At 41.5% G+C, this 25,638-nt stretch overlaps 1 protein-coding gene across 3 annotated transcripts in view; it reads left to right on the forward strand.

Moving 5' to 3' along the window:
• Positions 1–25,638, forward strand: part of hmcn1 (hemicentin 1) — a 102,169-nt gene extending 76,531 nt beyond the window's left edge. Inside the window, exons 54-107 of one of the 3 annotated variants that reach the window (XM_038715368.1) lie at positions 192–389; positions 465–578; positions 669–856; positions 1,177–1,273; positions 1,539–1,700; positions 1,875–1,988; positions 2,087–2,289; positions 2,805–2,886; positions 2,971–3,102; positions 3,341–3,490; positions 3,706–3,865; positions 3,975–4,099; positions 4,235–4,418; positions 4,876–4,973; positions 5,089–5,367; positions 5,461–5,657; positions 5,853–5,934; positions 6,446–6,582; positions 6,672–6,813; positions 6,927–7,071; positions 7,280–7,407; positions 7,511–7,667; positions 7,887–8,008; positions 8,142–8,306; positions 8,659–8,766; positions 9,194–9,331; positions 9,535–9,669; positions 10,006–10,275; positions 10,808–10,998; positions 12,470–12,683; positions 12,804–12,938; positions 13,046–13,236; positions 13,455–13,536; positions 13,768–14,037; positions 14,287–14,457; positions 15,663–15,833; positions 16,140–16,310; positions 17,958–18,128; positions 18,311–18,481; positions 18,922–19,092; positions 19,169–19,315; positions 19,448–19,585; positions 19,777–19,898; positions 20,183–20,420; positions 20,503–20,565; positions 20,791–20,910; positions 21,022–21,156; positions 21,247–21,360; positions 21,509–21,634; positions 21,786–21,914; positions 23,059–23,427; positions 23,631–23,750; positions 23,841–23,967; positions 24,451–25,638. In XM_038715368.1, the coding sequence (XP_038571296.1) occupies positions 192–389; positions 465–578; positions 669–856; positions 1,177–1,273; positions 1,539–1,700; positions 1,875–1,988; positions 2,087–2,289; positions 2,805–2,886; positions 2,971–3,102; positions 3,341–3,490; positions 3,706–3,865; positions 3,975–4,099; positions 4,235–4,418; positions 4,876–4,973; positions 5,089–5,367; positions 5,461–5,657; positions 5,853–5,934; positions 6,446–6,582; positions 6,672–6,813; positions 6,927–7,071; positions 7,280–7,407; positions 7,511–7,667; positions 7,887–8,008; positions 8,142–8,306; positions 8,659–8,766; positions 9,194–9,331; positions 9,535–9,669; positions 10,006–10,275; positions 10,808–10,998; positions 12,470–12,683; positions 12,804–12,938; positions 13,046–13,236; positions 13,455–13,536; positions 13,768–14,037; positions 14,287–14,457; positions 15,663–15,833; positions 16,140–16,310; positions 17,958–18,128; positions 18,311–18,481; positions 18,922–19,092; positions 19,169–19,315; positions 19,448–19,585; positions 19,777–19,898; positions 20,183–20,420; positions 20,503–20,565; positions 20,791–20,910; positions 21,022–21,156; positions 21,247–21,360; positions 21,509–21,634; positions 21,786–21,914; positions 23,059–23,427; positions 23,631–23,750; positions 23,841–23,967; positions 24,451–24,817 (8,636 nt within the window). In that variant the 3' untranslated portion in view covers positions 24,818–25,638. Of the gene's footprint in view, positions 1–191; positions 390–464; positions 579–668; positions 857–1,176; positions 1,274–1,538; positions 1,701–1,874; positions 1,989–2,086; positions 2,290–2,804; positions 2,887–2,970; positions 3,103–3,340; positions 3,491–3,705; positions 3,866–3,974; positions 4,100–4,234; positions 4,419–4,875; positions 4,974–5,088; positions 5,368–5,460; positions 5,658–5,852; positions 5,935–6,445; positions 6,583–6,671; positions 6,814–6,926; positions 7,072–7,279; positions 7,408–7,510; positions 7,668–7,886; positions 8,009–8,141; positions 8,307–8,658; positions 8,767–9,193; positions 9,332–9,534; positions 9,670–10,005; positions 10,276–10,807; positions 10,999–12,469; positions 12,684–12,803; positions 12,939–13,045; positions 13,237–13,454; positions 13,537–13,767; positions 14,038–14,286; positions 14,458–15,662; positions 15,834–16,139; positions 16,311–16,459; positions 18,129–18,310; positions 18,482–18,921; positions 19,093–19,168; positions 19,316–19,447; positions 19,586–19,776; positions 19,899–20,182; positions 20,421–20,502; positions 20,566–20,790; positions 20,911–21,021; positions 21,157–21,246; positions 21,361–21,508; positions 21,635–21,785; positions 21,915–23,058; positions 23,428–23,630; positions 23,751–23,840; positions 23,968–24,450 lie in introns of those variants that run through there. The other 2 variants (XM_038715370.1, XM_038715371.1) reach the window with 2 other exon arrangements.

A 25,638-nucleotide genomic window follows, 5' to 3' on the forward strand; every position in this document is an offset into this window, starting at 1 on the left:
AACTGCAATAATAATTTGTGCTTCTATTATTTATTTTAATAATACCATTCATTTTAGAATCAGCGTCCTTTGACATAAAATCAGAGCCATAGCCTTGATTGTGTTTCTAACCACGTTTTTGGAAATAAAGTTTCCAAAAATGCTCAAAGAAGGGTTTAAACATTTTTCCTCTCTTTTTTCCCCCTATTTAGTTCCACCTAATTTCAGCAGGCCTGGTGGAGTTGGTGGTGCCACGTCTTCCCCAGGCTTTGGAGGGGATGTTCGAGATGTGATACTCAACAATCCCATCTCTTTGTACTGTGAGACCAATGCTGTCCCCCCTCCAACACTCACCTGGTACAAAGATGGACAACTGCTGACTTCCAGTGACAAAGTTTTGATCTTGCCAGGTGAGATACAAAGAAAGAGAGGGAGCCAGGCAGAGAATGAGTTCCTACTATCCTACTAATGAGTTTTATTTTCAGGTGGGCGAGTGTTACAGATTCCCAGAGCCCAGGCTGAAGACTCAGGCAGGTTCACATGTGTGGCTGTCAATGAAGCAGGAGAAGACTCCATTCAGTATGATGTTAGAGTATTATGTAAGTAAAAACACATTTCTTTGTGGCATAGGTATCAGTCAGTTTAACAAAGAGAACAGTTTCTCATTCTGTATTTCCACCCTGCAACAGTGCCCCCAGTCATCCGGGGAACAGACAGCGATTTACCTGATGAGGTCACAGTCTTAGTCAACAAAACTACCCAGCTGGAGTGTCACGTGGATGGAAACCCTGCCCCCAAGATCACCTGGTTTAAGGACAGTCAGCCAGTCAGCTCCGATGGGCTACATAGAATCATGTCCAATGGCCGAACTCTTCAGGTAACAACCAGGAAGCACAGATAGTTGTTGTCAATGTGTCTTCATTACCATAGCTCATTTTTGCATTTAAATCCATTCCAGGTTAAAGTTGCTCTAATATACCACAGAAAGTCTTCAGTCATCATACAGATACAACAAACATGTATAGCTGGAAATTTATAGTGACTTGTGTGTTACTTAATAAATCAGACACACATATACATTGGTAATATAAGTCACATTAAAAAGAAGTGCTCTGTCACTTTAATATAGTACATGTATGTACAGTAGATCTGTGTTCTTACTGGATTCTTTATTTCTCCATATTTCTTAACCATCAGGTGTTGACTGCTCAGGTGTCTGACACAGGGCGTTATGTGTGTGTGGCTGACAATGTGGCTGGAAGTGCAGAAAAATCCTTTAACCTTAATGTTCATGGTGAGTCAGGAAATTGTATGTATGTAGTTCCTACATTCTAAATTGCCTTATTTAATCGTTTTGTGAAAAGATGAACTGGATGAAAAGATAAGATACATCTATATTTAGCAATGTATCTTAGCAGTACTTCCTACATAAGTAGAAGCACTATTAAAGGCTGGCAAATCATTGAAGTGTTAAATCTATTTTTTAATTCTGCTCTCTAAGATAAAAAATAATACTACTTACTACTATACTGAATGTTTCTTATCTTTTTTCCTTTCAGTGCCTCCCACCATTATGGGCATGAGTCCAGAGGCTGTGACTGTAGTGGTGAACAACTTTGTGTCTCTCACTTGTGAAGCTACTGGCTTCCCACCTCCCACCTTGAGCTGGCTAAATGACAGGGGGCCCATTCAAGCCAACACCAATGCACTCATCATGCCAGGTACTGCGAACTTGGAATTATCTACAGGGTCACATTGAATAGATTGAACATTAAAAAGTCGGTGACAACTGAAGCCATTTTTCGTTAAAAGAATAATGAGAATAATAATTATCTGGATATGAGAGTGCCATAAAAATAACCAAAAACAAGTTGTATGTCCTTTTTTGCCTTTAGGTGGTCGTACGCTACAGATTCTAAAAGCAAAAGTATCTGATGGAGGAAAGTACAGCTGTGTCGCCATGAATGCCGCAGGCGAGGCTTACAAGCACATCTACCTCACCGTTCTCGGTCAGTACACATCCACAATGTGTACTGCACACTGAGCGCCTCACTTTGGCCTCTAGCTGTACATGAGTAAATGTTTTCCTCTCTCCTCTGCCTTTCAGTTCCTCCAAGCATCCGGGACAGTAGTGGGGACTCTCCTGTGGTGGTGAATGTGCTTGTTGGTAAATCAGTTACTCTGGAGTGTGAGTCCAACGCTGTGCCTCCTCCCACCATCACCTGGTACAAGAACGGCAGGGTGGTGACAGAATCAGCCAACCTGCGCATCCTGGCAGAGGGACAGATGCTTGAGATCAAAGGCTCAGAGGTAAGAGATGAATGAATGTCATGTTGTCTGTTCTTTTTCTTTCTCTCAGCGATAGCATGCCAAGTCAACCAGGGTGGCCATTACTGTCACATACTGCTATTTTTTTTATGAAAATTTGAGTTTTTGTAGGAGCCACTCTTGTCTTAACCATAATGGCATTCAGATGATGTTGCCTATCAAGCCAGCTGGGCCAGCCACTGTAGTTTAACCTGAACAGAAACACTGTAAATATAAGACTGGCTCAAGCCACCAAGTATTTGCTCTTTGCTTGGGTGAGTGTAGGATTTAAAGGCAGCTTAAAGATAAGTTAGGTTGGGGCTTGATAATTACATCGCTTTTATCGGGCCCAGTATACTGATGGGTCAAAACATCATTTAACATCATTATGGGCTTCAATAGGAATGCCCTCTCAACTTTTGCAACATTTTACTGTGGGGGTGGGGTTTGTCTTTTTTTCTTTTTCTTTTCTTTTTTTTTTTTTTACATCTTCCTTATATGTCTCCTCTGTTCTTCAGGTGTCTGATACTGGACAATATGTTTGCAAGGTCACCAATGTTGCTGGACAAGTGGACAAGAACTTCCACTTGAATATCTATGGTAGCACATTATATTTTATAATAAATGAAAAACTCTGTTTCAAACAAAGCTTAACACTTAAAAATAATCTCTCTCCCTCTTCAGTCCCTCCCAGTATTGATGGCCCAGCAGAGGAGAGTGTGGTGGAAACCATCAGTAACCCAGCCACCTTTGCCTGTGATGCTACTGGAATCCCTCCTCCCAGCCTCACTTGGTTGAAGAATGGACGACCCATAGGTACGCCTGTGTTTAAGTTTAAGTGAGCTGTACTGAAAGTTTTTTGTTAATCACACAAACCACAAAATACTGTTTTGTTATCTGTTTGCATCTCCTCTTGGGAAAGGTGATTATATCACAATTTATCAGTATCTTACATTTAACAAAGTACCTGTTGTTTCTCAATAAGTTTACACAGGATAAAAAACAAACAACAATGTCATTTCATATCAGACATATGAACTTCATGTTTCTTTAGAGAACTCAGATTCTCTGGAGATGCACATCTTCTCAGGAGGAAGCAAGCTGCAGATTGCACGGTCACAGCGTTCTGACAGTGGCACTTACACGTGTGTCGCTTCCAATGTGGAGGGCAAGGCACGCAAGAGCTACCACCTCACCATACAAGGTACATACAGAGTCACTGTAAAAAAGTTAGAAATCATTTTCAAATTAAGAAATGCAAAAGCTTATTTTTTCCAGGGAAGACCCATAGTATATTATGAAATGTTTTTGTCAGGCTTTATGTGTCAACATGTGTTATCATACAGATAAATTATTTTCCAATTCATGGTTTCTCATGGTATTCATAGGATTGTGCTAAAACCAGTAATTTTCTCTTAGTCCCTCCCAGTATAACTGGATCAGAGCTGCCCAGTGAAATGGGAGTCCTGCTGAATGAAAGCATTCAGCTGGTCTGCCAAGCCCAGGGAACCCCGACTCCAACCATCCAGTGGTTAAAGGATGGGAAAGTCATCAGCAACACGAGGAACAAGGAGCTCAGGTAATACCTTAAATGGTAAAGAACAAAATGGAAATTGGGGATTTTACGTCAGACCAATCCAGTGATAAGTGATGTTTTATATTGATAACGATGATGCCTTTGTGATCAGGATCAGTCCAGATCGCAGCACACTCACTGTGACTGAAGCACACACCACTGATAGTGGCAAGTACACCTGTGTGGCTACCAACGCTGCGGGAGAAGAGGACAGGATATTCAATTTGAATGTATATGGTGGGTTTAATTCTTCTTCTTTTTTTCAAATACATACTACATGTGTCGTCTAGTACAAAGAGTTTGAGTGACTTGTCCTTGATATTAGCATGGGTTTTTATGCCACTGAGTTTGCTTGTGATTTTGATTTTTCAGTGCCTCCTCTGATAGACGGCAACAGCGAGACAGTTGAGCAGCTGACTGCAGTTCTGGACAGTTCTGTCAACATTGAGTGTGTTGCTACAGGCTCTCCCCCACCCCAGCTCAACTGGCTGAGAAATGGCCTACCTCTGCCAGTGTCTTCCTACATACGACTTCTTTCTGCTGGACAGATGCTCCGGTAGGTCAGTGGACAGGGCTCAGAAAGAGTTTGTAACACGTGGTGCTGCATCAAGAACAACTTCTTGTGCATCTTTTGTATGTTCTATGAAAAGTGCAGTGAAATAACTTCTTATGAAGTTATGAATTGGTGCTATACAAAAATAATAAATAAATAAAATAAATAAATAAACAGTGTATTATATTAGGGTAATCCTTTATCTGTAAAATTTGCAAAGAAATCTTGTGTTTTCACATGTTTAGTACTTGTTGAATTGAATTGAATTCTCTATTTAAAATCTTCCTACTATATTTAAATCAGTATGGAAGTTCATACTGACTAAAACAGTTTCATTGTAATGGGTTAGTCTAATAATATTAACAAATATTAATATTTGTTGGAAAACCAAAAATGGTTTATTATTTTAGAGTTACAATGTAAAAGGCTGTTTATGTATTTTACCTTTTGCAACTGTCAGGATTACACGAACCCAGGTGTCCGACAGTGGCACCTATACATGCGTCGCATCAAACAGAGCAGGAGTGGACAACAGACATTATAACCTTCAGGTGCATGGTGAGTCTGAAAACATTACTGGCTTGTAAAATCTGAGGAATAAATCACCAAACACCATTCTAAGGGTCTTGTTCCGCAATAAATAATAATCAACTGTATTTTTATTCCTCCACAGTCCCTCCTGGTCTGGATGGAGCAGGGAGCACAGAAGATGTGACTGTAGTTAGAGGAAACTTGGCTTCTCTGCTGTGTATTGCTGATGGGACCCCGACCCCCACTGTGTCCTGGCTCAAAGAAGGGGTGACTTTAATTCCTGACCCCCACCTCCAATTCCTAAACCTGAATACCACTGTGCAAATCAGACAGGCCCAGGTCAATGATACAGGACGCTACACCTGCATGGCTAACAATACAGCTGGTCAAGCTAGCCGCCACTTCAACCTGAAAGTGCTGGGTGAGTAAAAGCAGATTATAGCACTTTTTTTCTCCAGCTTATGTTTCATGCATGAGAAAATACATTTTGTTTGGTTTACATTTTCTTTGTCAGATCCTCCACGCATCAAAGGCTCTGGTGTACCAGCAGAAGTATCTGTTGTGGTTAATAATGTCCTGGAGCTTAAGTGCGAGGCCACAGGTATCCCCACACCCTCTTTGACCTGGCTAAAAGATGGACGCCCACTCCCACAGACAGACAGCCTGCGCCTCCTCCGGGGAGGAGAGGTACTCCGTGCGGCCTCTGCACAGGTCAGTGACTAGGGATTGTTCACTGAAATCATGTCTCATATATTAATTAATTTAGTTTAATCATTTTCTGTTTTGTATAAAAACATTAAAAACATACTTTCATTAAATATGATAACTTATGCATATGATAATTGCAATGATTTGGTCTTTTTCCATAGTTTTCATACTTGGTTAAACCTTTTTTCACTTACTCAGTTGGAGGACACAGGCAGATACAGCTGCTTAGCCAACAGTCCAGCAGGAGATGATGACAAGGAGTTCCTGGTTCGAGTGCATGGTGAGTAATACAGACACACACACTGCAGTGTGCACTGTATTGTGAAACAATCTAGCTTGATGGGAAGTTATATTAAATGTACAAAAAAGGATGATTCAGTCAATCTGTACTTAGTTAATAAATCTTTTTTTCTACTATTTGTTCTGTCATGATTTTCTAGACAATAATAATAATAATATAATAATCTTCATTTATAGAGCACTTTTCAAAAAAGTGCTTTAACAAGTGCAAAGGCAATAAAACACATTAAAAAAATACACCATAAAAGCAAGAAAACATTAATATACATGTTAAAAGTTAATATAAATAGATGGAAAAAAAATAGAATAAAATAAAATAAAATCAGGAAAGGATATCCTATAAAAGTATGTTTTAAGAAGGGACTTAAAATCACTGACTCAGCCTCCCTGATTTCGTCGGGCAGGCTGTTCCAGATACATTATAATGCGAGATGAGATTGGGCTATAAAATCCATATCAGTGCCGGTCTCCTTCTGGTTTTCCTGCAACAGTTCCCCCTAACATTGCTGGAGAGAGTACACCTCAGGACGTGTCAGTGCTGCAGAACAGACAGGTGACCCTGGAGTGCAAGTCCGATGCTGTTCCACCACCATCTCTGACTTGGCTCAAAGATGGCCAAACAATTCAGGTCAGAAATCAAACAGACAAACAACTATCCACACAGTGCTAAGACTTTTCTTAAAATGTACTTAAAAAGTAATTTTCATTTCTGTGTAGGGTTCTGCCCGTGTGCGTATTCTGTCCAGTGGCCGCTACTTACAGATCAACATGGCGGAGCTCAGCGACAGAGCTCAGTATACCTGTGTAGCCAGCAACATTGCTGGCAAGACCACACGACAGTTTAACCTGGCTGTCACTGGTAAGGTTACAGTCTTTTCCCAATTCCCTCTGTAATTAGTAATTGAGCTGAATTCATTACCCAGCTGGAAACGAGTTAAAAAAAACTTTTTATCTGTCTCCTGTTCCCCTCAGTGGCCCCAATTATCAAGGAAGGTTCCCAGACAGTGTCAGTGAACATCAACAAGCCAGCAGTGCTTGAGTGTATTGTAAGTGGAGTGCCACTGCCTCGCATAACCTGGAGGAAACATGGTGCCATATTGTCAGGAAACAATCCCAGGTAAATCCACATGTCAATTAGTATTATTTTCATTATGATACAGCAATTGCATCTACAGTTCAATGTAATGAATGTAATGTATTAATGATTTCCAGGATATTAAATCTGCATACTTGAATAGAAGGAGATTTGAATAGTTTAGTTGAATAGTCAATTTATGGCAATTCGTTGATGCTATACCTTAACCAGTTTGTACAAATGCGTGCAGGTACACATTTGCAAAGGATGGGTCATTACACATCCATTCTGCTCAGGTGGCCGACACTGGTCGCTACCTGTGTATGGCAACAAATCAAGCTGGGACCCAACACAGGAGAGTGGATCTGCAAGTCTATGGTGGGTGGTAGATATGTGCATACAAAACACATGAATACTGTCCTGTCAATTTGTCTCAATCACCCACAGTTACCTAGTAATTTTATGATCCTTGATCTTTCAGTCCCTCCATCCATTGCTGACGGCCGCACCAATGTGACAGTTACAGTCAACGTTCAGACCACCCTGTCTTGCGAGGCCACCGGTATACCCAAACCCACCGTTAGCTGGATGAAAAATGGGGGAGCCATCAATACTGACCAGAACCAGAATATGTACAGGTTGATCTTTCAACAGAAGTTTTCCCCCTCTCTTCTTTCTAATTAAAGATAAATTTAAAAAAGACAAAACCGGAATTTAAGAGACATTTTAAAATCACTCTACTTTGACCAAACTCAAATTCATAGCCTTAGTGCTTGAGTGATTCGTTAACTTTTAACCATTTCTGTAGGGTGGACATTATAGTGACACTGTTCAACTAACGCTTTTGTTATTTCCAGATTACTATCATCAGGTTCCCTGGTAGTTATAGCACCCACAGTGGAAGACACAGCAGTGTATGAATGTGTGATCTCTAATGAGGCAGGGGAAGACTCCAGGGCCATCAACCTCATTGTCCATGGTGAGTAACACAGCAAACAGTTAACAAATGCTGTGATATTGATCATTCTGTTTTAATATTTCATTTCTAAACAGATCATATATCAACAGCAAGATCAGATTTTCTTTACATGTTCTAACATATGTCCCCCTAGTTCCTCCATCTATAGCGGATGAACCTACAGAGCTAGTTGTTACCAGACTGTCCCCTGTGGTCATTGCCTGTACTGCATCAGGCGTCCCAGAGCCCACAATTCTCTGGAGCAAAGATGGCATGAAGCTTCCCAAAGAGGGACAGGGATACATCATCCTGCCCACAGGTCAGAATCATGTGAATGCAAACAGCATCCAGAACTACACAACTTTTATTTGGTACAACTATCCAAACTACCACAAACAATACTTGAATTACTAGCATATTCTTTTAATCACACACTCTTTTATTAGTAATAATGCTATTATATTCAGTTAATTCTGTCAAGTGGTCTTGCTAAATTTAAAGAAACGCTACCAGTGCGTATAATGTAATACTGCACTTAAGATTATACTAAGTGATAAATGTGGTAGGTTACTTTTGTATGTAAATATAGAGAATATGTTTTACTTAACAATTGTGGTCGCTAGTAAGATTGATTCATTATGTTGACTTGGTGTGTGATGATCTGTGCTTAGGTCCAGTAGAAATCACCTCAGCTGAGCTCAGTCATGCAGGACGCTACATGTGCACAGCCAAGAATGCTGCAGGCTCCACCCATCGCCACGTGCAGCTCACAGTGCAGGGTAAGAACATCCTGAGAAACAACTGACTGTTGTTTGGAAGCTGTGGAGAGTGCAACAAGCCAAAACCATTCATTATTCATAGCTTAGATGCTTTTCATATCATAGTTAGGATTCTGATTGACAAACTCATGTCCATTCATTTGGTTTAGCATTTAATTAAAAGAATCTTTGCGTACAATCAAATATATTTGATGAATGTAGCCTGCAATATTGCTGAGTTCAGTCATGCAGGTTAGGTTCTAGTTTTCGTCATTCACCCATAGGTCTCTCAGCTGAACATACCTGTTTCTGCTCCACATAGAGATGCCATGATTTGAATTGAATTGAATTGAAAATGAATCCATTACAACCATTTTATAATTTTTCTCTGATAATGTTTTTTTTTAGATGTTTCTGAACATCACTCTTTTCTCATCCCTCCCCTCAGAGCTCCCAGTGATCCAGCCTCATCCGTCCACCCTGGATGTGATCCTGAATAACCATGTCACTCTGCCCTGCAGGGCCACAGGCTTGCCCAGACCCACCATCACCTGGCAGAAGGAGGGCATCAATATACCCACCACAAGTAATTAATCCTGTCTGTGTGTGTGTGTGTGTGTGTGTGTGTGTGTAATATACCCACCACAAGTAATTAATCCTGTCTTTATGTTTGTGTGTGTGTGTGTGTGTGTGTGTGTGTGTGTGTGTGTGTGTGTGTGTGTGTGTGTGTTTGTGTGTGTTTCAGTAATCATAATCAGTCATAACATCATGTCTCTTGCTTCATGCCAGGTGGAAGTTTCACAGTGCTGCCTAATGGAAGTCTGCAGATCTCTAAGGCCTCTGTGTCAGACTCTGGAACATACATATGTGTGGCTCAAAACCCTGCAGGTACTGCGCTGGGAAAGACCAAACTCAGAGTGCAAGGTAGGGAACACACTCGGGTAATGGTAACATTAACAGATGCATTATGTAATATTCAGTAGTTGTGTACAGGGATGTAAGAAGAACGCCTTTCAGTTGATTGTATTCTGATACAGTAATCCTGTATTAAATGCTACTTCCATAGAATTGTTTTTTTTTTAAATTGTGTTTAAACATCAAATGTAGTACACAAATCTCTGGTAGAGTTGACTGTCTAATTAGTCTAAAATATTCCCCTTATCCTAATAGGTAAGGTTAAAAGTTCCAACATGCACCCTCTTCAGTCACACTTATTTTGCTAATGATGTCAATAAGATTTCTTTTTTACGTGTCCTGCAGTTCCTCCAGTGATCAGCTCAGAGACTCAAAAGTACCAGGCACCTGTGGACTCCTCTGTGACACTGCAGTGCCAAGCTGACGGCTCCCCTCCCCCCTCTGTCACATGGCATAAAGACGGGCAGCCGCTGACTGAATCTGTACGCCAGCGGGTGCTCAGTTCAGGATCCCTGCAGATCGCCTTCATCCAGCCAAGTGATACTGGACGATACACTTGCACTGCTGCCAATGCAGCGGGCACTGTCAGCCTCGAGATGAGACTCACTGTACAGAGTAAGTTACAGTCAATGCAGTATTTTAAACCACATCACTATGTTTGTGATGTTACACATAGTTTGCATAAAATTTTGCTTTTGGTTGTCCTTTATGTTGTGTCTCCGTAGTACATTAGATAAGTATGACACTCTAACAATAGATTTATGTTGATGGTTGCTGTTTTTGGTTGAATACAGAATTTAACTGAATGTGATACATTGATATCTAAAAACCACATTTCACATAAAACCTGAACTAACATTTCTTATTGCAAAGGTAAGATTGCTACTTGGCCCTATCTGCAATCTGTGATTGCAAGAAAGCTAAAAGAAGGATGCCTTCTCCATTTTGTGGTGTACAACATTTTCCCTTTTGTGCCATAAAGCGGTCTAGCGAATTTGCCTTGAAATGTAAACTGTAGTGTACAGGGCATTAGGGACTGTATATTACTATACTATATTACTATATTGTATATTTTATAAAAACAAAACTAGACTAATGCTTTTAGAATGATTGCAATAGTGACAAATGATACCTCCTGCCTTTGCAGTCCCACCTTCCATTCGTGCTGGTGAGCAGGAGGTAGCAGTGGTGGAAAACAGTCAGGCTCAGCTAGTGTGTGTAGCGGAAGGGGTCCCTCAGCCCACTTTGTCCTGGGAGATGGACGGTAATCCCCTCATTGAAAGCACAGGGGAGTACACAATTCTGCCATCTGGAGAGCTGGTAATAGACATGGCTCAGGTAAGAGAAACAAAGAAAAACAACACATCTTTCTTTTTGTTAAAGGTACATTGTGTAAGTTTTAGTGATATCTAGTGTTGAGAGTTGCAAATTGCACCCCCCCCTCCCCTATCCAAGCAAGTTGTATCGCTACGGTGCCTGAGACAGGACAAAAGATGTCCTCTGTGAGATAGCAGAGAGATTTCTTTAGATAGATATATTAAGAAGTTATATATACTTAATTATTCAGTAAAAACATATGTTTGTTTTTTATTTATTATTATTATTATTATTATTATATTATTTATTATTGTTAATTGTTCATTAATAAACAACAGCCACATCAAGAAATGAAGTGCTACATGATGTCTCATACTCCTGTAATACAGTATTTTACAACTTGGGAGGGTTGGCACATCTGGACTGAAATACCAAAGAAAATGACATCTCACATCTCAGAAACACTGTCACATCTAGTGCATCAAGTATGGCCACTGACAGATAACAGGAAAATGTAAGCCTCACTGTTTCTGCACCACAGTCCATTATAAACCACATAATACATGAAATTTACAAATGCATTGTCAGGTGAGGATCAAGGCTCCTCTCGCTTTGTTAAATTTGTTAGATAAGCAATCTTACCAAAAAATGTTTAAATTTTTTAAAATACAACAGATTGTGGTAAAACGGTGCAATGTTTTAAATGAGCATTTAGCATGTGAAAGTACAAATTACACATTTGTGTGCACAGTGGCTAAGCACTATAAAAAAACAAGTTTTTTTTAATGCAAATTCGGAAAGTATTCATTATTGGTCATTTGATAGGCACATGGTCATGTTATGTGTCACTTTTAGCAGTAAATAAATACATGTTTTCCACCAGGGCAGTATTCAACAGAAGTTAAGCTGCTGATCTGAGCTTCCATGCTGTTACCGTTTTATTTCCAATAATATTCATCAGCGGTTTGTCTCAGGAAGGTAATGGCACATTTCTGTCCACCTTGCAAAGCGATAACAGAGCGCTGTAGAAAAACTACATTAAATTACAATCTGATGAAGCACTGTTTGTCCGTTGTCGGCTATTGTAAAAACATGACGACAAAATACTGCGATGTCCATAGGAGGGGGTGCCCGCAGTTATGTAGATAAAAATTGCTCATTCTAAGGTAATAAAAACATAATGGTTCATTATGTAAGGTCTTTATACACCACCGAAAACATAGTTGTGGATATTATATTGCATTTCTGTCAGTGAATCCTAATATAAAATAATATAATATAAAATATTACACACTGAACCTTTAATGTCTGATTGGTGGACAGTGAAATTTCCTTGTAGTCATTAGGTGGGGATGGTTCCATCCAGATTGTTAAGTGTTCTACTACCAGTAATGTGTGCTGTGTGGCATGCGCTAAGCTTGTGTGCTTCAAAATGATGCATCAAAAGATTTTTTTATGTATGCTCTCACTCTCTTCCCCTCCCTCGTATTAGCCTGATGATGCAGGCAGGTATACCTGTGTTGCCACAAATGCAGTAGGACAGGACAGTCGGACAGTGTCCCTGTCTGTTCATACTCAACCTGTCTTCACTGAGCTTCTCAGAGATGTGGCCCTCAACAAAGGAGAGCGCCTCCTGCTGGCCTGTGGAGTCAGTGGCATCCCCCCACCTAGAATCACATGGGCCTTCAACAACAACAATATCCCAGGTACATAGTGAGATTGAGTTATAAAATCAAATATCCCCCAAAATCCATCAGAGCAGCTTTACAGCTGTGTCATATATAAGAATTAAACTACTCTTTTACTGCTATTTGTTATTGCTTTAGTTCACTATGATCATATGAACGGCCACAGTGAGCTGGTGATAGAGCGTGTGAGCAAAGACAACTCTGGCACCTACACATGCGTGGCAGAAAACAACGTAGGAACCATCAAGTCACTGGGCTTTGTCTATGTCAAAGGTAAAACCATGTGAAACTACTTAATGTTCGTATTAACATGTAACTCACAACACAACCCTAAGTGATGTGTCCATAATGTCTAAGCAAGTTCTGCTGGCTTACTCCAGAGCCTCCTATCATTGATGGGGATGTTCACTCCAACCGTATTGAGCCTCTGGGTGGTAATGCCATCTTGAATTGTGAGGTTCGGGGAGACCCACTGCCCTCCATCCGGTGGAGCAAGAATGGAATAAACATCCAGATCAGCAACCGCATCCGTCAGCTGGACAACGGCTCTCTAGCCATCTATGGCACAGTGGTAGGAAAACACATGAGACTGAGAACTCTTGTGTATAATACTCTGTTGATATTATAATAATAATAATAATAATAATGTTGATAAAAGAGCACTGGTGGCTCAATAGTCTAAGAAAGATACCATGTCTTGAAAGTATTTTCATTTATAAAGTTTATATACATCTTGGAAGTTATTTCTTAGTATGATAACAAACTTTATTTTCATTAAATGTTATACAGAGTGAAGATTCAGGCAACTACATGTGTGTGGCAACAAATGATGCTGGGGTGGTGGAAAGGAGTGTCACGCTTACCCTGCAGAGTAAGTGTCTACCTTCTCTGTGTCAGTCCTACATGTGTTTTCCATTAAACTTGCATTTGCTACAAGAACAAAATGTGAAAGTTATTATAACCTGAAAGAGTACTCCAGTGATTTAGTATTAGACCTAAAACAATTATCAGGGGTTATTTTCTTTGTGCTCCCCATGTCTATCAGTTTTGATGTGTGAAGTCAGTCTCCTTTAAAGATCACTTGGATCTGGCCTTCTTCCAGGTGCACCAACCATCATAGTGGAGCCAGTGGACACTGTGGTGGATGCTGGCACCACAGTTATGATCAACTGTCAGGCACAGGGTGAGCCTACCCCCACAATAGAGTGGTCCCGCCAGGGCCGCCCCCTGCTGGGCAACAGCCGCTTCTCCACCCTGTCCAACAGTTCCCTCAGGATCAGCAGTGTTCAAAAGGAGGACACAGCTGAATATGAATGTGTGGCCAGAAATTTGCTAGGATCAGTGCTAGTCAGGGTCACTCTTACTGTAAAAGGTGAGCTTGACATATTTTTGAGTCAACTTCAATTTTAACGTTTAACAAATGTAGTTCAAATGAACAACATCTTCAAGATTGCATTATTTCTTTAACTGCAAAGGGAACTTTTTCACTATGACAGACAAAAAAAGTATTCTTCCTTTTCTGTGTCCTACTCAGTGTAGAAAGAAGAAAGCAAAATAATCATCTAAATTGACCAAATGGCTAAAGACATGTTGTGTTAATGTGCATTCATTTGTTTTCCAGTTCATGGGGGCTACTCAGAGTGGGCAGAGTGGGGTCCCTGCAGTGTGTCCTGTGCTGTCGGGTCCCAGAAGAGGTTGAGACATTGTAACAATCCTCTACCTGCCAATGGAGGGCGTCACTGTGCAGGATCAGACACAGAGACACGTAGTTGTCAGGGAAAGCCCTGTCCAGGTGAGAGTGCTTCAATCACAGGCAGATGATTCAGTATGTTCTCTCAGAACTTGCAAAGGAGACTGTCTGCAAATGGCGTATGTGGTAACAAAAGCTGCGTTTCGACCAAAGGAACTATACGCCAGAACTAGGAACCTTTAGAGGAACTCACTGTTTTTCCACTGGAGGGACCAAGGTCTAAATGTAGTTCTGGGGTCTTTATTTTACCCCCCAAAAAGTCCCTGCTCGGTGGGTAGTACTTTCCGAAAGTACCGGTACTTTGGGGGGGTGGGGCTTGCCTTGCAGTGAAATTCTGAATGGGCGAGTAGAGGCTACTGGCTTTAACTGGAGAATGTCAGCTGTTTCTCTACGACTGCACGTCGTGCAGCGGTGTGTTTACGCTAAATACTGGGTCCTAAGTTGTTGTTTTAAGTTTTTACACAGAGCCGAAGTCGGTCTCCTCCTCTCCAAAACAAGCGGAACAGCTGATTACAGCAGGTAATTAAGCTCGCTAAACATCACGTTCCTCCGACATTCGGGTGACACAGACGTGAGTCCTGCTGTTCTCGTCGCTGGAAATGTTTTAATAACATTTTATTTTTGTGTTGCTTTCTCAGTGCTGGAGTTATTTTAAGAACTTGATGGTTTTATCCTGTTTGTTATCCATACAAGCCTCGCCAATGTCTGTCTGAGATCGTATGTCGGCATTACATTTATAGCTGGGAAATATCAGCCAGCTGCAGCGATGTGTTTACAGTGAACAGCTGATGGAGTTACGCTAAATACTAGGTCGTTGTTGCTTTCTCTGTGCTGGAGTTATTTTAAGAACTTTATGGCTTTATCCAGTTTGTTTGGCTACTATTAAATGTGTAACAAACTTTGTCGTGTGTCTCTTTATTATAGCTCCCATACAAAAAAGCTTTAATAATGGTCAAGCAAAGCCTATAGTTTTTCATTATGTTCCAGTCAAATCTGATGTTAATTTATAAATGTTGCTCATGGATAGTGGTTACAAATATTGATGCCTGTGCATTGCTTTGTATGGCTACAGCCTATGTCAGCTGGTTAATCTGCCTAATCTTCGCAGGTCTTTAGACCACGCTGGAAACGCGCACAACAATGGGCTGAAGGAACCTTTTAGTTCCTTGAAAAGAGATCTGGGGACTTAAAAGTCCCCGGTACCTTTGGTTGAAAAGCGGCTGAAGTCTGTACCTTTGTCTCCACAGTGAATGGTATCTGGTCAGAGTGGTCTGTCTGGGAGGAATGTTCTCGTACCTGTGGTCGGGGCAACAGAACCAGGGTCCGGACCTGCAGTAACCCTCCAGCACAGCATGGAGGCAGGCCTTGTGAAGGAAAGGCAGTGGAGGTCATCATGTGCAGTGTCAGACCTTGTCCAGGTGAGGAACCAAATATGTTTTCTGTCAAGTCAGTAGAAGACTGTTGGTTCTATGAATGGGTGGCATGAGGAGATTCAACTGGCAGGAATGCGTAACTGATCGCACCTGGATGTCCCATGCAGTAGAAACAGTTACCTAAAAATCAAACCTAAAATTTTTTGGGTGTAAATCATACTGAGCAAAGTAAGAACTTATCCTTCAATACAGTACTTGAGGAAATGTACTACTTACTTTCCACCACTGAGCCTAAATATGTGACTGTAGGCCTGTACTTTATGTATTGACTATCTGTTTTTGCTCCTGCAGTGGCAGGTAACTGGGGGTCTTGGCAACCATGGAGCCCATGCAGTGAGACCTGTGGTAAGGGTATGCAGTCCAGAATCCGGCTGTGCAACAACCCTCCTCCAGCATTTGATGGGCCACAGTGTGAGGGCTCAGACACACAAACACAAGTGTGCAAGGAGACACCTTGTCCTGGTGAGGGCTCAGGGATTTTAGTCCGTGTATGTTTATCCATATCCATATGTCTATGGATACAAGAGTCATTGCTAAATCAGGTTTGAAATAAGTATAATGGCTTTTCTCATTTCCCAAATTTGTGCCTTCTCGCCTCCTCGATCCTTGAGCCTGTGACCCGAAAATCTATCTCAACACGCCATCTTGAAGGACATCTCTTCCTAAAATGCACCTGGAGGAGCGAGGATCGAGGAGGCTTGCTGAAGAAGCTATAAGAGAGCATACACCGATGTATCCTTTGCGGAAGTCTTTTCAACCGCTGTGACATTTAAAAGAGGCGTGACACGCAGACCAACCCATGGCTGGAGCAGTACTCCTGTTGTATTCATAAGTTGTATTAGTTAAGCCTGTTTAAAATGATCCAATGCACAATCAAACATTCTGCCATTCATCGTTTGTGTAGCGCCTCATAAAGTTTTTCTAACCGCATTCCTTAATGTCATTTCACTTTGATGTCACTGATGTTGTTGAATGTGATGTGCGGATGGGCTGCAGGATTGTAAAAATGAACACTGAATAGTGGCTGGCTGGGCGAAGCGTCTCCCCAGAGACGTTGTGCGCATTTATGCATGAGCCACAGCAACATAAATTAATATTTAAATTACCCAACGTGCCAACAGGATTGGTTGTAATGTTAATTCATGTTCTGTGTTCTTTTACACATCCAAAAGGTCTCACACACAGTCCAGGTTCATACAGTGAATCTGTTTGGAGTAAAGCAGCTGTCCTCCTGATCAATCCTGCACTCCATCAGAGTGTCTAAACGTGGATTATAGAAGCTAAAAGTTTTTGTCCCACGACATTTGCTGTGACTTTACTGCACAGATGAAAACAATTAGTCTGTTAGTCTTCCGTTAATGTCCAAGCTTATCCGCGCATCACACCAATTCAGCTGCTATAATCGTGACAAAACAGAGCAAACAGCTGATGACATTATTAGGCTGTAATATCAACCAGAGCATTCAGCAGTGATCTGCTCTGTTTCATGTTGTAATAATAGGTGCCCATGTAGTCTGCACATGTCATTCCAACAGTAGAGTCCTGTGATGACAATTTTAATTGGGGCTATATGAGATAAATGTTACTGTGTCATTTGGTAAAGGGACTGATGATGAAACTCTCACCTCATCAGGCTGAGGGCTGAAATGATCTCCTGTTTTCTGTGTAGTGAATGATTAGGCTGCTGTAATCTGTGACTGTCCAACAGAAGCTATCATGTTTATTGGAACCGCGAGATGTGTTATAATATTGACATACACCTTTTTGGATGGTGAAGATATGATCTGTAGCCTTTAGTGCCAAAAGCTGGTCTGCTTATCTGACATCATATTGAGATCACAGCTCAAACAGTGGACAGATGATGCAGCTGTGCAACATCGCTTTAAAATGACTGCTCCGAGGAAGGGACATCTCACTTCATTGAATGCCTGTTTTCTAGACTCCTCTCTCCTCGCGTCTCCTCCTCGACTCCTTGATGCTCAAATCTCGGGTGGGAGGGACTAAGACGAGAAATCAAGGATCGAGGGGTTTTGGGAATTTGGGAAATGAGAAAGGCCCTAAGTCTAAATCTAAGTGACTGATGTTCCTGCTCTTTCTTGTGCCCTCCAGTGGATGGAAAGTGGTCATCCTGGGTGAGCTGGGGTGCCTGTAGTGTTTCATGTGGAGGCGGGACCAGACAGAGGACACGCCTCTGTGCCAGCCCCGCCCCTCAGCATGGTGGCAGGCAGTGTGAAGGCAACGATGTGCAAATTGACTTCTGTAATAGCGACCCCTGCCCCAGTGAGTCATATTAATTGTTTTTGTTCTTACTGGTTAAATTGTACAAATGCAGCATCTTTTACTTTATAGGGAAATATGGGGGGAAAATGTCTGTCTTGGGTCTCGTTTTTTTCCCAGTAACATATTTTCTCTTTTGGCTTATCTCTTGTCTTTTTCTGACATTTTGACTTTCTTTATGTCAGTCAGCGGTAACTGGGGTCCATGGACTAGCTGGGGCAGCTGCAGCAAGACGTGTAATAGAGGTCATATGAGACGCTACAGGACATGTGACAACCCCAGACCTGCTAATGGTGGGAGAGCATGTGCAGGTGCAGATACACAGTTACAGAGTTGCAGCACATCCAACTGTCCTGGTGAGTCAGCATGTTTAAGACTGTGTCAGGGGTAAGGGATAGAGATTCTCTTTCATGTGCATAAAATGCTCTTGAAATAATGGCTGTAAATGCCCTAAATAAATAGAACAAACATGTTTCTGCATTTCACATTGAATTTACAGTGGTTAGGGGGAGCAACATGGGACAAAGAAAAAAAAATCTGCACACACCCTGAAAGATGGCAGTGTCTTCTCTTCTGTGTGTTGAAGCATATGGGAAACATATGTGAAATGTTTCTTTATTTTTTAATTAAAAAGAAAACCTCAGTAATTCAACTTTTTAAGGTATCTCAAAAAAGGGTTAGGGTTTGCCTCTAAAACTCAGATTATAAGGCAATTAACAACTCCCTGCTGTATGCCCGTTGTTTGATGATTTGTGTTTTAATGTGTGAACTTTGTATTTGGGGTATATCGTTGCAGTTGATGGTACCTGGGGTTCATGGCAGCCATGGGGAGAATGCTCTGCTTCCTGTGGGGGTGGACAGAGCACACGTGTCCGTCTCTGTAATAATCCGTCTCCTAGCAACAGTGGTCGACCGTGTCCAGGAGACTCCTCTCAGCTGTCCCGGTGTAACACTCAGGCCTGCCCAGGTATGGTGTTTTATATATTCTATAAGTGTGCAGTTGAGTGCAGCACAGTATTCTTAAATACTATCTCTTTTGTCAGGTGGTCCCCAGAAGGCAAGAGGAAGCATCATAGGGAACATCAATGATATTGAGTTTGGCATTGCTATCCTCAATGCCACCATCACAGACAGCCAGACTGGTGGCAGAATTGTCAAGGCCACTATTACTAATGTACCAAGGACATTAGGTCAGTTTTCCAACAGTTTCATATGTTTAAATCTTCTACTTTTAGATGTGATGTGCACCAAATAATACCAGCCTCCATGTAACTAGTGCACATAAGTTGTTACACTCTTTTTCTACCTTTTTTAATTTCAAGGTCCTGCAATGAGAAAGCTCATCTCAATCCTGAACCCCATCTACTGGACAACTGCACAGGAAATAGGAGAGGCTGTCAACGGCTACACGCTAACAGGAGGCATCTTTAGGCGAGAGACACAGGTGGAGTTTGCCACAGGTAAAATTGGACAAACCCTTGTGTGTCCATATTATTACTACCACGTGAGCTATTTATATAAATGCACATAGTGGGTTCAATCTGGTGCTTGTGGGCTGTTAATCAAATAGTGAAAATGTTGACTGAGGATTGTGGATGGGAATAATCTTAGTAGGTTGACAAACGTCTGTGGTGTAATTGGATCTTGGTAGGTGAGATCCTGAGGATGACCCACATTGCCAGAGGCCTGGACTCAGATGGAGCATTGTTACTGGACATCGTAGTGAATGGACACATCCTGCAGCTGCCCTCACATGCTGACATCAGCATCAAGGTAAATAAATAAGCAGCGCAGATTATTAGACTTTGTGGCCTATTGGTAGGTATATTTATTACTTAGTTTAAATCAGATTGCATCTTGTATAAAACCTTAGCAAAATGAGTAAAAACCAAACATTATGAGGCGAACAAATGCTGTCATTTCATATATTTTCAAATTTTAGTTTACTACAAATCACTTTACACACCCATTACAGTATAGACGATTTCTAGTAAATTAGCTAAAACATTGTCAAAATAATTATAAGCTGCCTCACAAGTGCACTTTGTTTGACTTAGGACTACACAGAGGACTACATCCAGACAGGCCCAGGCCAGCTGTACGCTCTGTCCACCCGCATGTTCAGCATCAACAGGGAGAGTGTGCCCTACTCCTGGAACCACACCATCTCCTATGACCTTTCCAAGGGCAAGATGCCCTACCTCGTAGAGATGTTGCGTGCCATATCCATCAGCGCTCACTACAACCCCCTGGAGGAGGTGTTAGAATATAGCATCCAAGCTAGTATCACCAAGGGTAAGAATAGTCATCTGTAAAAGGTCTGAATTTAGGAATAATATTTAACTATAATATTAAATAACAAATTAAATTTTTCCAGGAGATCGCAGTAACCAGTGTCCCCAGGGATTCACTCTGGTATCTGCTGGGCCCTACTGTGCAGGTAATGTTTAGAAGTACAGTTAAACAACATATAATCTTTGGTTAATAATAGTGAAATGTACAGTTGAAAATCTACTAAAAAAGTTGCTTTAAAGACACACAGTCAATTGGTAAGTACCTGATTTAATAGCTCACCTAAGTACATCCAAAGCAAAAATCTGTTGTTACTGGACATCGTAGTGAATGGAACAATGTAGTTTGTTTATATATCATTCATGTCCTGCAGATGAGAATGAGTGTGAGGTCAGGAACCCCTGTTCTCATGCCTGCCACAATGCCATGGGCACCTACTACTGCTCGTGTCCACAGGGCCTCACCATCTCAGCTGACGGCAGGACCTGTCAGGGTATACAACTCACAAATACACACACCCAGCTGTTCTGAGTCAGAGCTGTCATCATTATTAATACACAAACAACTCATTGTTTAAATAAGTCACTGCTCTTCATTGTCACAGACATTGATGAGTGCTCACTAGGTGGGAACGTGTGTCATGATGGGCAGGACTGTGAGAACACAATTGGCTCTTACCGATGTGTCATGCGTTGTGGCCGCGGCTTCAGGAGAACTGCTGATGGTCTCAGCTGCACAGGTACACAAACAAGCTTTATTGATCAGCTAAGCATTTGTTGTGAGTGTTGCTGACATGAAACTTTTCAAAGTTGTCTTCTTTGTTGCTTAGATGTGAACGAGTGCCAGGAGTCCAATCCATGCAATCAACACTGTTTGAACACGATTGGTAGCTACCGATGCGCCTGCGAGCCAGGCTTTCAACTCAGGAACAGACGATGTATAGGTGAGACAGTTACACATTTCCATATAATGCTATTTTTTTACTTTATATAATTTTATTGCTTGAAATAACACGGTCACATGCTCTAACCTAAAATAATTTCCTTGAAGAAAATTTGACCCCTTCTCTTCTCTCTCGCTCATCATCCCAGATATAAATGAGTGCAGACAAAGGGTTTGTCGATCAGATCAGCAGTGTAAAAACACACGAGGTGGTTACACCTGTATTGACTTGTGCCCCAATGGCATGACTAAAGGTGGCAATGGGACATGTGTAGGTGAGTATTCACCAACATATAGTATTTCTTGATTCCCAGGGAGTATAAGTACATATATATTTTTTTTTTATTTCAAAAAAAGTAATTTGACTGAAGGAAATTTTAGCTTTGCACCATGATTTACTTCTGTATCCTTTGTGGCTTGCTGTAGACATTGATGAGTGCAGAGATGGCACTCATCAGTGCAGATACAATCAGATCTGTGAGAATACAAGAGGCAGCTACCATTGCACCTGCCCACGTGGCTACAGGTCTCAGGGAGTGGGAAGGCCCTGTCTCGGTATGTACATCCTTTTTGTCTCTCATATTCAGCCCCTTATTAGGCAAAACATAAGGCAAACACAATCCAATATTTCATGACATTCGAAGGGTTTTATTTGCAGTGGAAAGACAGGTGATACTTCCACTTGCTAATGTATAATTGTGTTTAGCTGAGGATATTTGCCAGACATTAAACATTTTATGCACTGCTCTTCCTTACACTTGCCATCAGCTTGCTTGCTTCTGCCAGCATACTTCTCTGTTTGTGTCAGTGACTCACTCCTGTCGAAAGTCTAAAATAACTCTGCTGTCATCTGCAATGTAGCTCAGACATTCTGCCAGTGCTTGCTTCCGTTTCTATAATGCTGCAATTAAAACTCATAAGATTAAATGTGAAGACCCTGCAAAAATTAAATGCATGGTATCAGGTCCTCTACAGCTCTAGGTTGATGCTATGTCTACTTAGGAGTCAGAGAGAGGACTAAAGAGGAAGGGAAACTGAAAATAAATGTGTTTGACACATCAAACATAAAAAGACCAGCACCATGACCTCACAGCTCTGTGTGTCACTCTGTTTCTTTTCACTTCCTTCCAGTTCTTTCATTTCAAACTGTTATTCTTTGTGTTTGGATCTGGCTGTTCCCTGGAGTTGCTTTGTAATGGCATACCTTCACTGTTCCCTTTGTGACATCATTAACATTGTACGCTGACGTCTGTCTTTGTGACACACTTATCTGACATAAACATACCTGATATCAAATGTGAATTATATTTGATATCATTTCCACAGATTAAACCTTAACTTAACTGGATTCAGAATTAAAGTTGTTATCTTCAAGCATCACTTTTATTTGATATGAGAGGACATAATCGCAGTCTCTCATTAAATATATGTATTTATAGTCTCAATACATTTCTGTCTTAGGGACATGAACATGTATTGTTGTACAGTGAGGTAATTGACATATACGCTTTTCCCCCCCTTCATTCTCATCTCCCTCCTCTGTTTTCATGGCCCGCACCACTTCATTTGTCATTCATCCATCGCCCTTTTCTGTTACTTCTGCATTATTTTTGCACCTTTTCCTCCTTCCATCCTTCTTTTCTATCACTCTGTCCTCTTGTCTTTTACTGGTGCTGGTCTTTCTTTGTGCTGAGGGCAGACATAAATGAGTGTGAGGGGCAGCCACGGCCCTGTGCCCACCGGTGCATCAACACGCCTGGCAGCTTCAAGTGCACCTGCCCGCCGGGACGCCACCTGCTGGGGGATGGCAAATCCTGTGCCGGTCTGGAGCGTCTGCCCAGTTATGAAAGTTACTCTTACGGCTACCGAGGGTCACAGTCCTCTCCAGAGCACAGCTCCTACCAGCAACTGTACCACAACTTGGCCTCTCAGAGCTACCACTCTCATGTAGCCACCATGAGGGGGCGCTACATGAGCCGGACTCGCAGAGAGACTCCCATTCATTCATCACAGCAGGGCTTCCTCGCTTGTCTGCAGGGGTTTGAGTCCAGGGGTGGCCACTGCTTAGGTAACTATGGAGGACAGGCAGGGTCGAAATGAGGGAGAGATGAAAGTTAATAGAGAAGCTGCCTCTTTGCTTCACTGCTGCTCATGGATTTGCTGTAAATATAGGATTATAAGCTTTAAACATGTGTCTTAATATATCATTTGTGTGCTCTGATTTCTCTATATCAATCTGAAGTTGTTTGTGCATGTGTGTGACACCAACAGACATTAATGAGTGTGAGCTGAGGGATGCCTGTCAGCATGAGTGTTTGAACACACCAGGAAGCCATAGGTGTCTCTGTCCTACTGGTTACCGCCTCACGACCAATGGCAAAACATGTCAAGGTGAGAACCACCATCTACTCCTTCAGTCATCATCATCATTTCATTATAGCACGTGCTGTAATAACGATAAGCTGCTTGCTGTATCTACAGATATAGACGAGTGCCTGGAACAGAACATCCAGTGTGGAGCAAACCAGATGTGCTTTAACATGAGAGGAAGTTACCAGTGTATTGACACACCTTGTCCACCAAACTACCAGAGGGATCCAGCCACAGGGTACACTTTCACAGAAATAACACTCAGTTAGGATGAACCCAATAAAGAGATCAAACGTGACATCCAACTATAACAAAATATTTGTTCAATCTAGGGTGATTTACAATTCTGGAGCAGTTTGTAATTTGTAAAAAGTTTTAAATTTTAAAGGGTCAGTTCATAAAAATAAAAGAAAATTGGGAAACAAATGGTGCTCAGACTTTTGTCACCTCAGCAGAATCGAAAATGGTAAGAAATACTTCCAATGAAAACAGTTCATAACCAGATCGGTGGTTTGTCTGGAGTAACCTGGACACCATTCACTTTAATTATCATTATGTGGTGTTCATACATGAGTTAGATATATCCCAGGGCTAGCAACTGCACTTTTGGTTTGTAATTAATTCAAAATAAATCTTATATACAATAAGTGGAATTTCCCTTTGAGATTAATATAGTATTCTGTCAATCTATCTTAACTAAAACCTGCTGTCTATGTTGTAGGTTTTGCCTGAAGAACTGCCCACCAAATGACCTGGAGTGTACACTGAGCCCTTACGCCCTGGAGTACAAACTGCTGTCGCTCCCCTTTGGCATTGCAGCCAACCAGGACCTCATCAGACTGGTGGCCTACACACAGGACGGAGTGATGCATCCGAGAACCACCTTCCTAGTGGTGGATGAGGACATCACGTTACCTTTTGCCCTGCGAGACGAGAACCTGAAAGGAGTGCTGTTCACCACACAGGCGCTACGAGAGCCCCACACGTACCGCATGAAGGTCCGAGCCCTCTCCTACAGTAAAGATGGGGGCATTGAGTACCAGACGACCTTCATCGTCTACATCGCCGTCTCTGCTTACCCCTATTGAGAGCACTTTAAAAGATGCAGGACAAAGGTGCGGTGATGAATTGTAAACCCCTACATGCAGCACCACTGAGATAAATGAGTGAGTTGGTGTGGTTTTGGAAAAAGTTTCCACATCAGTAAACAAACTGAGAAAAAAAAGACTTTGTGTTCAGTGTGAGAGAGACCAGTGAACAGCCCTGAAGATGTAACAAAGTAGATTGCTAGTGTTGATACATTACAACTGGAGGTTAACGGGAGACTTGTATGAAACTGGCTGTTTATAGGCTCTAATCCATGGGATCCTCACCTCAGTCTGTCAGGACTTTTTCAGTGATATGTTTGATATTTTGCCTTGTTATTTCCCCCTGCCCCATGAGATTTATTTATAAGATCAACAAGATTTTGTTCCTTAAAGCCAAATCACGAGCACCACTAGCTCAGAAACCCTACTCAAGGAGTCTTAGCTAGCCTTTTATTTACATCTATTATTAACTTATTGGGAATTGCTTGAATAAGAAAAATGGGCAGTTCCGACCTTTGTTTAGCCCTTGCGGAGTTTTGACTGTTCAGATATGGTGCTCATTTTGGCAATAAAAAAACTTGACTGTCACATATTCTACATCCTCAGGTACAAGTGCAAATAGTCACATAGAAACCCTCTCCAATCATTACACTGATTACATCATCAATGTGCCATATTGCTCCAATAGTATCCAGTGATACCAAGATGTATTTTATTTTTATGACTTGTACATATGTTTTCTTTTCCTCATAATGTATTGTCATACTGTACTTACTGTATCCATTTTGTAATAAAATGTAATAAATGAATATACACTGAAA

The sequence above is a fragment of the Micropterus salmoides genome, unplaced genomic scaffold, assembly GCF_014851395.1.
Source record: "Micropterus salmoides isolate LMB-PRFRI ecotype aquatic unplaced genomic scaffold, ASM1485139v1 Ms_hic_scaffold_13, whole genome shotgun sequence".
Lineage (NCBI taxonomy): Eukaryota > Metazoa > Chordata > Actinopteri > Centrarchiformes > Centrarchidae > Micropterus > Micropterus salmoides.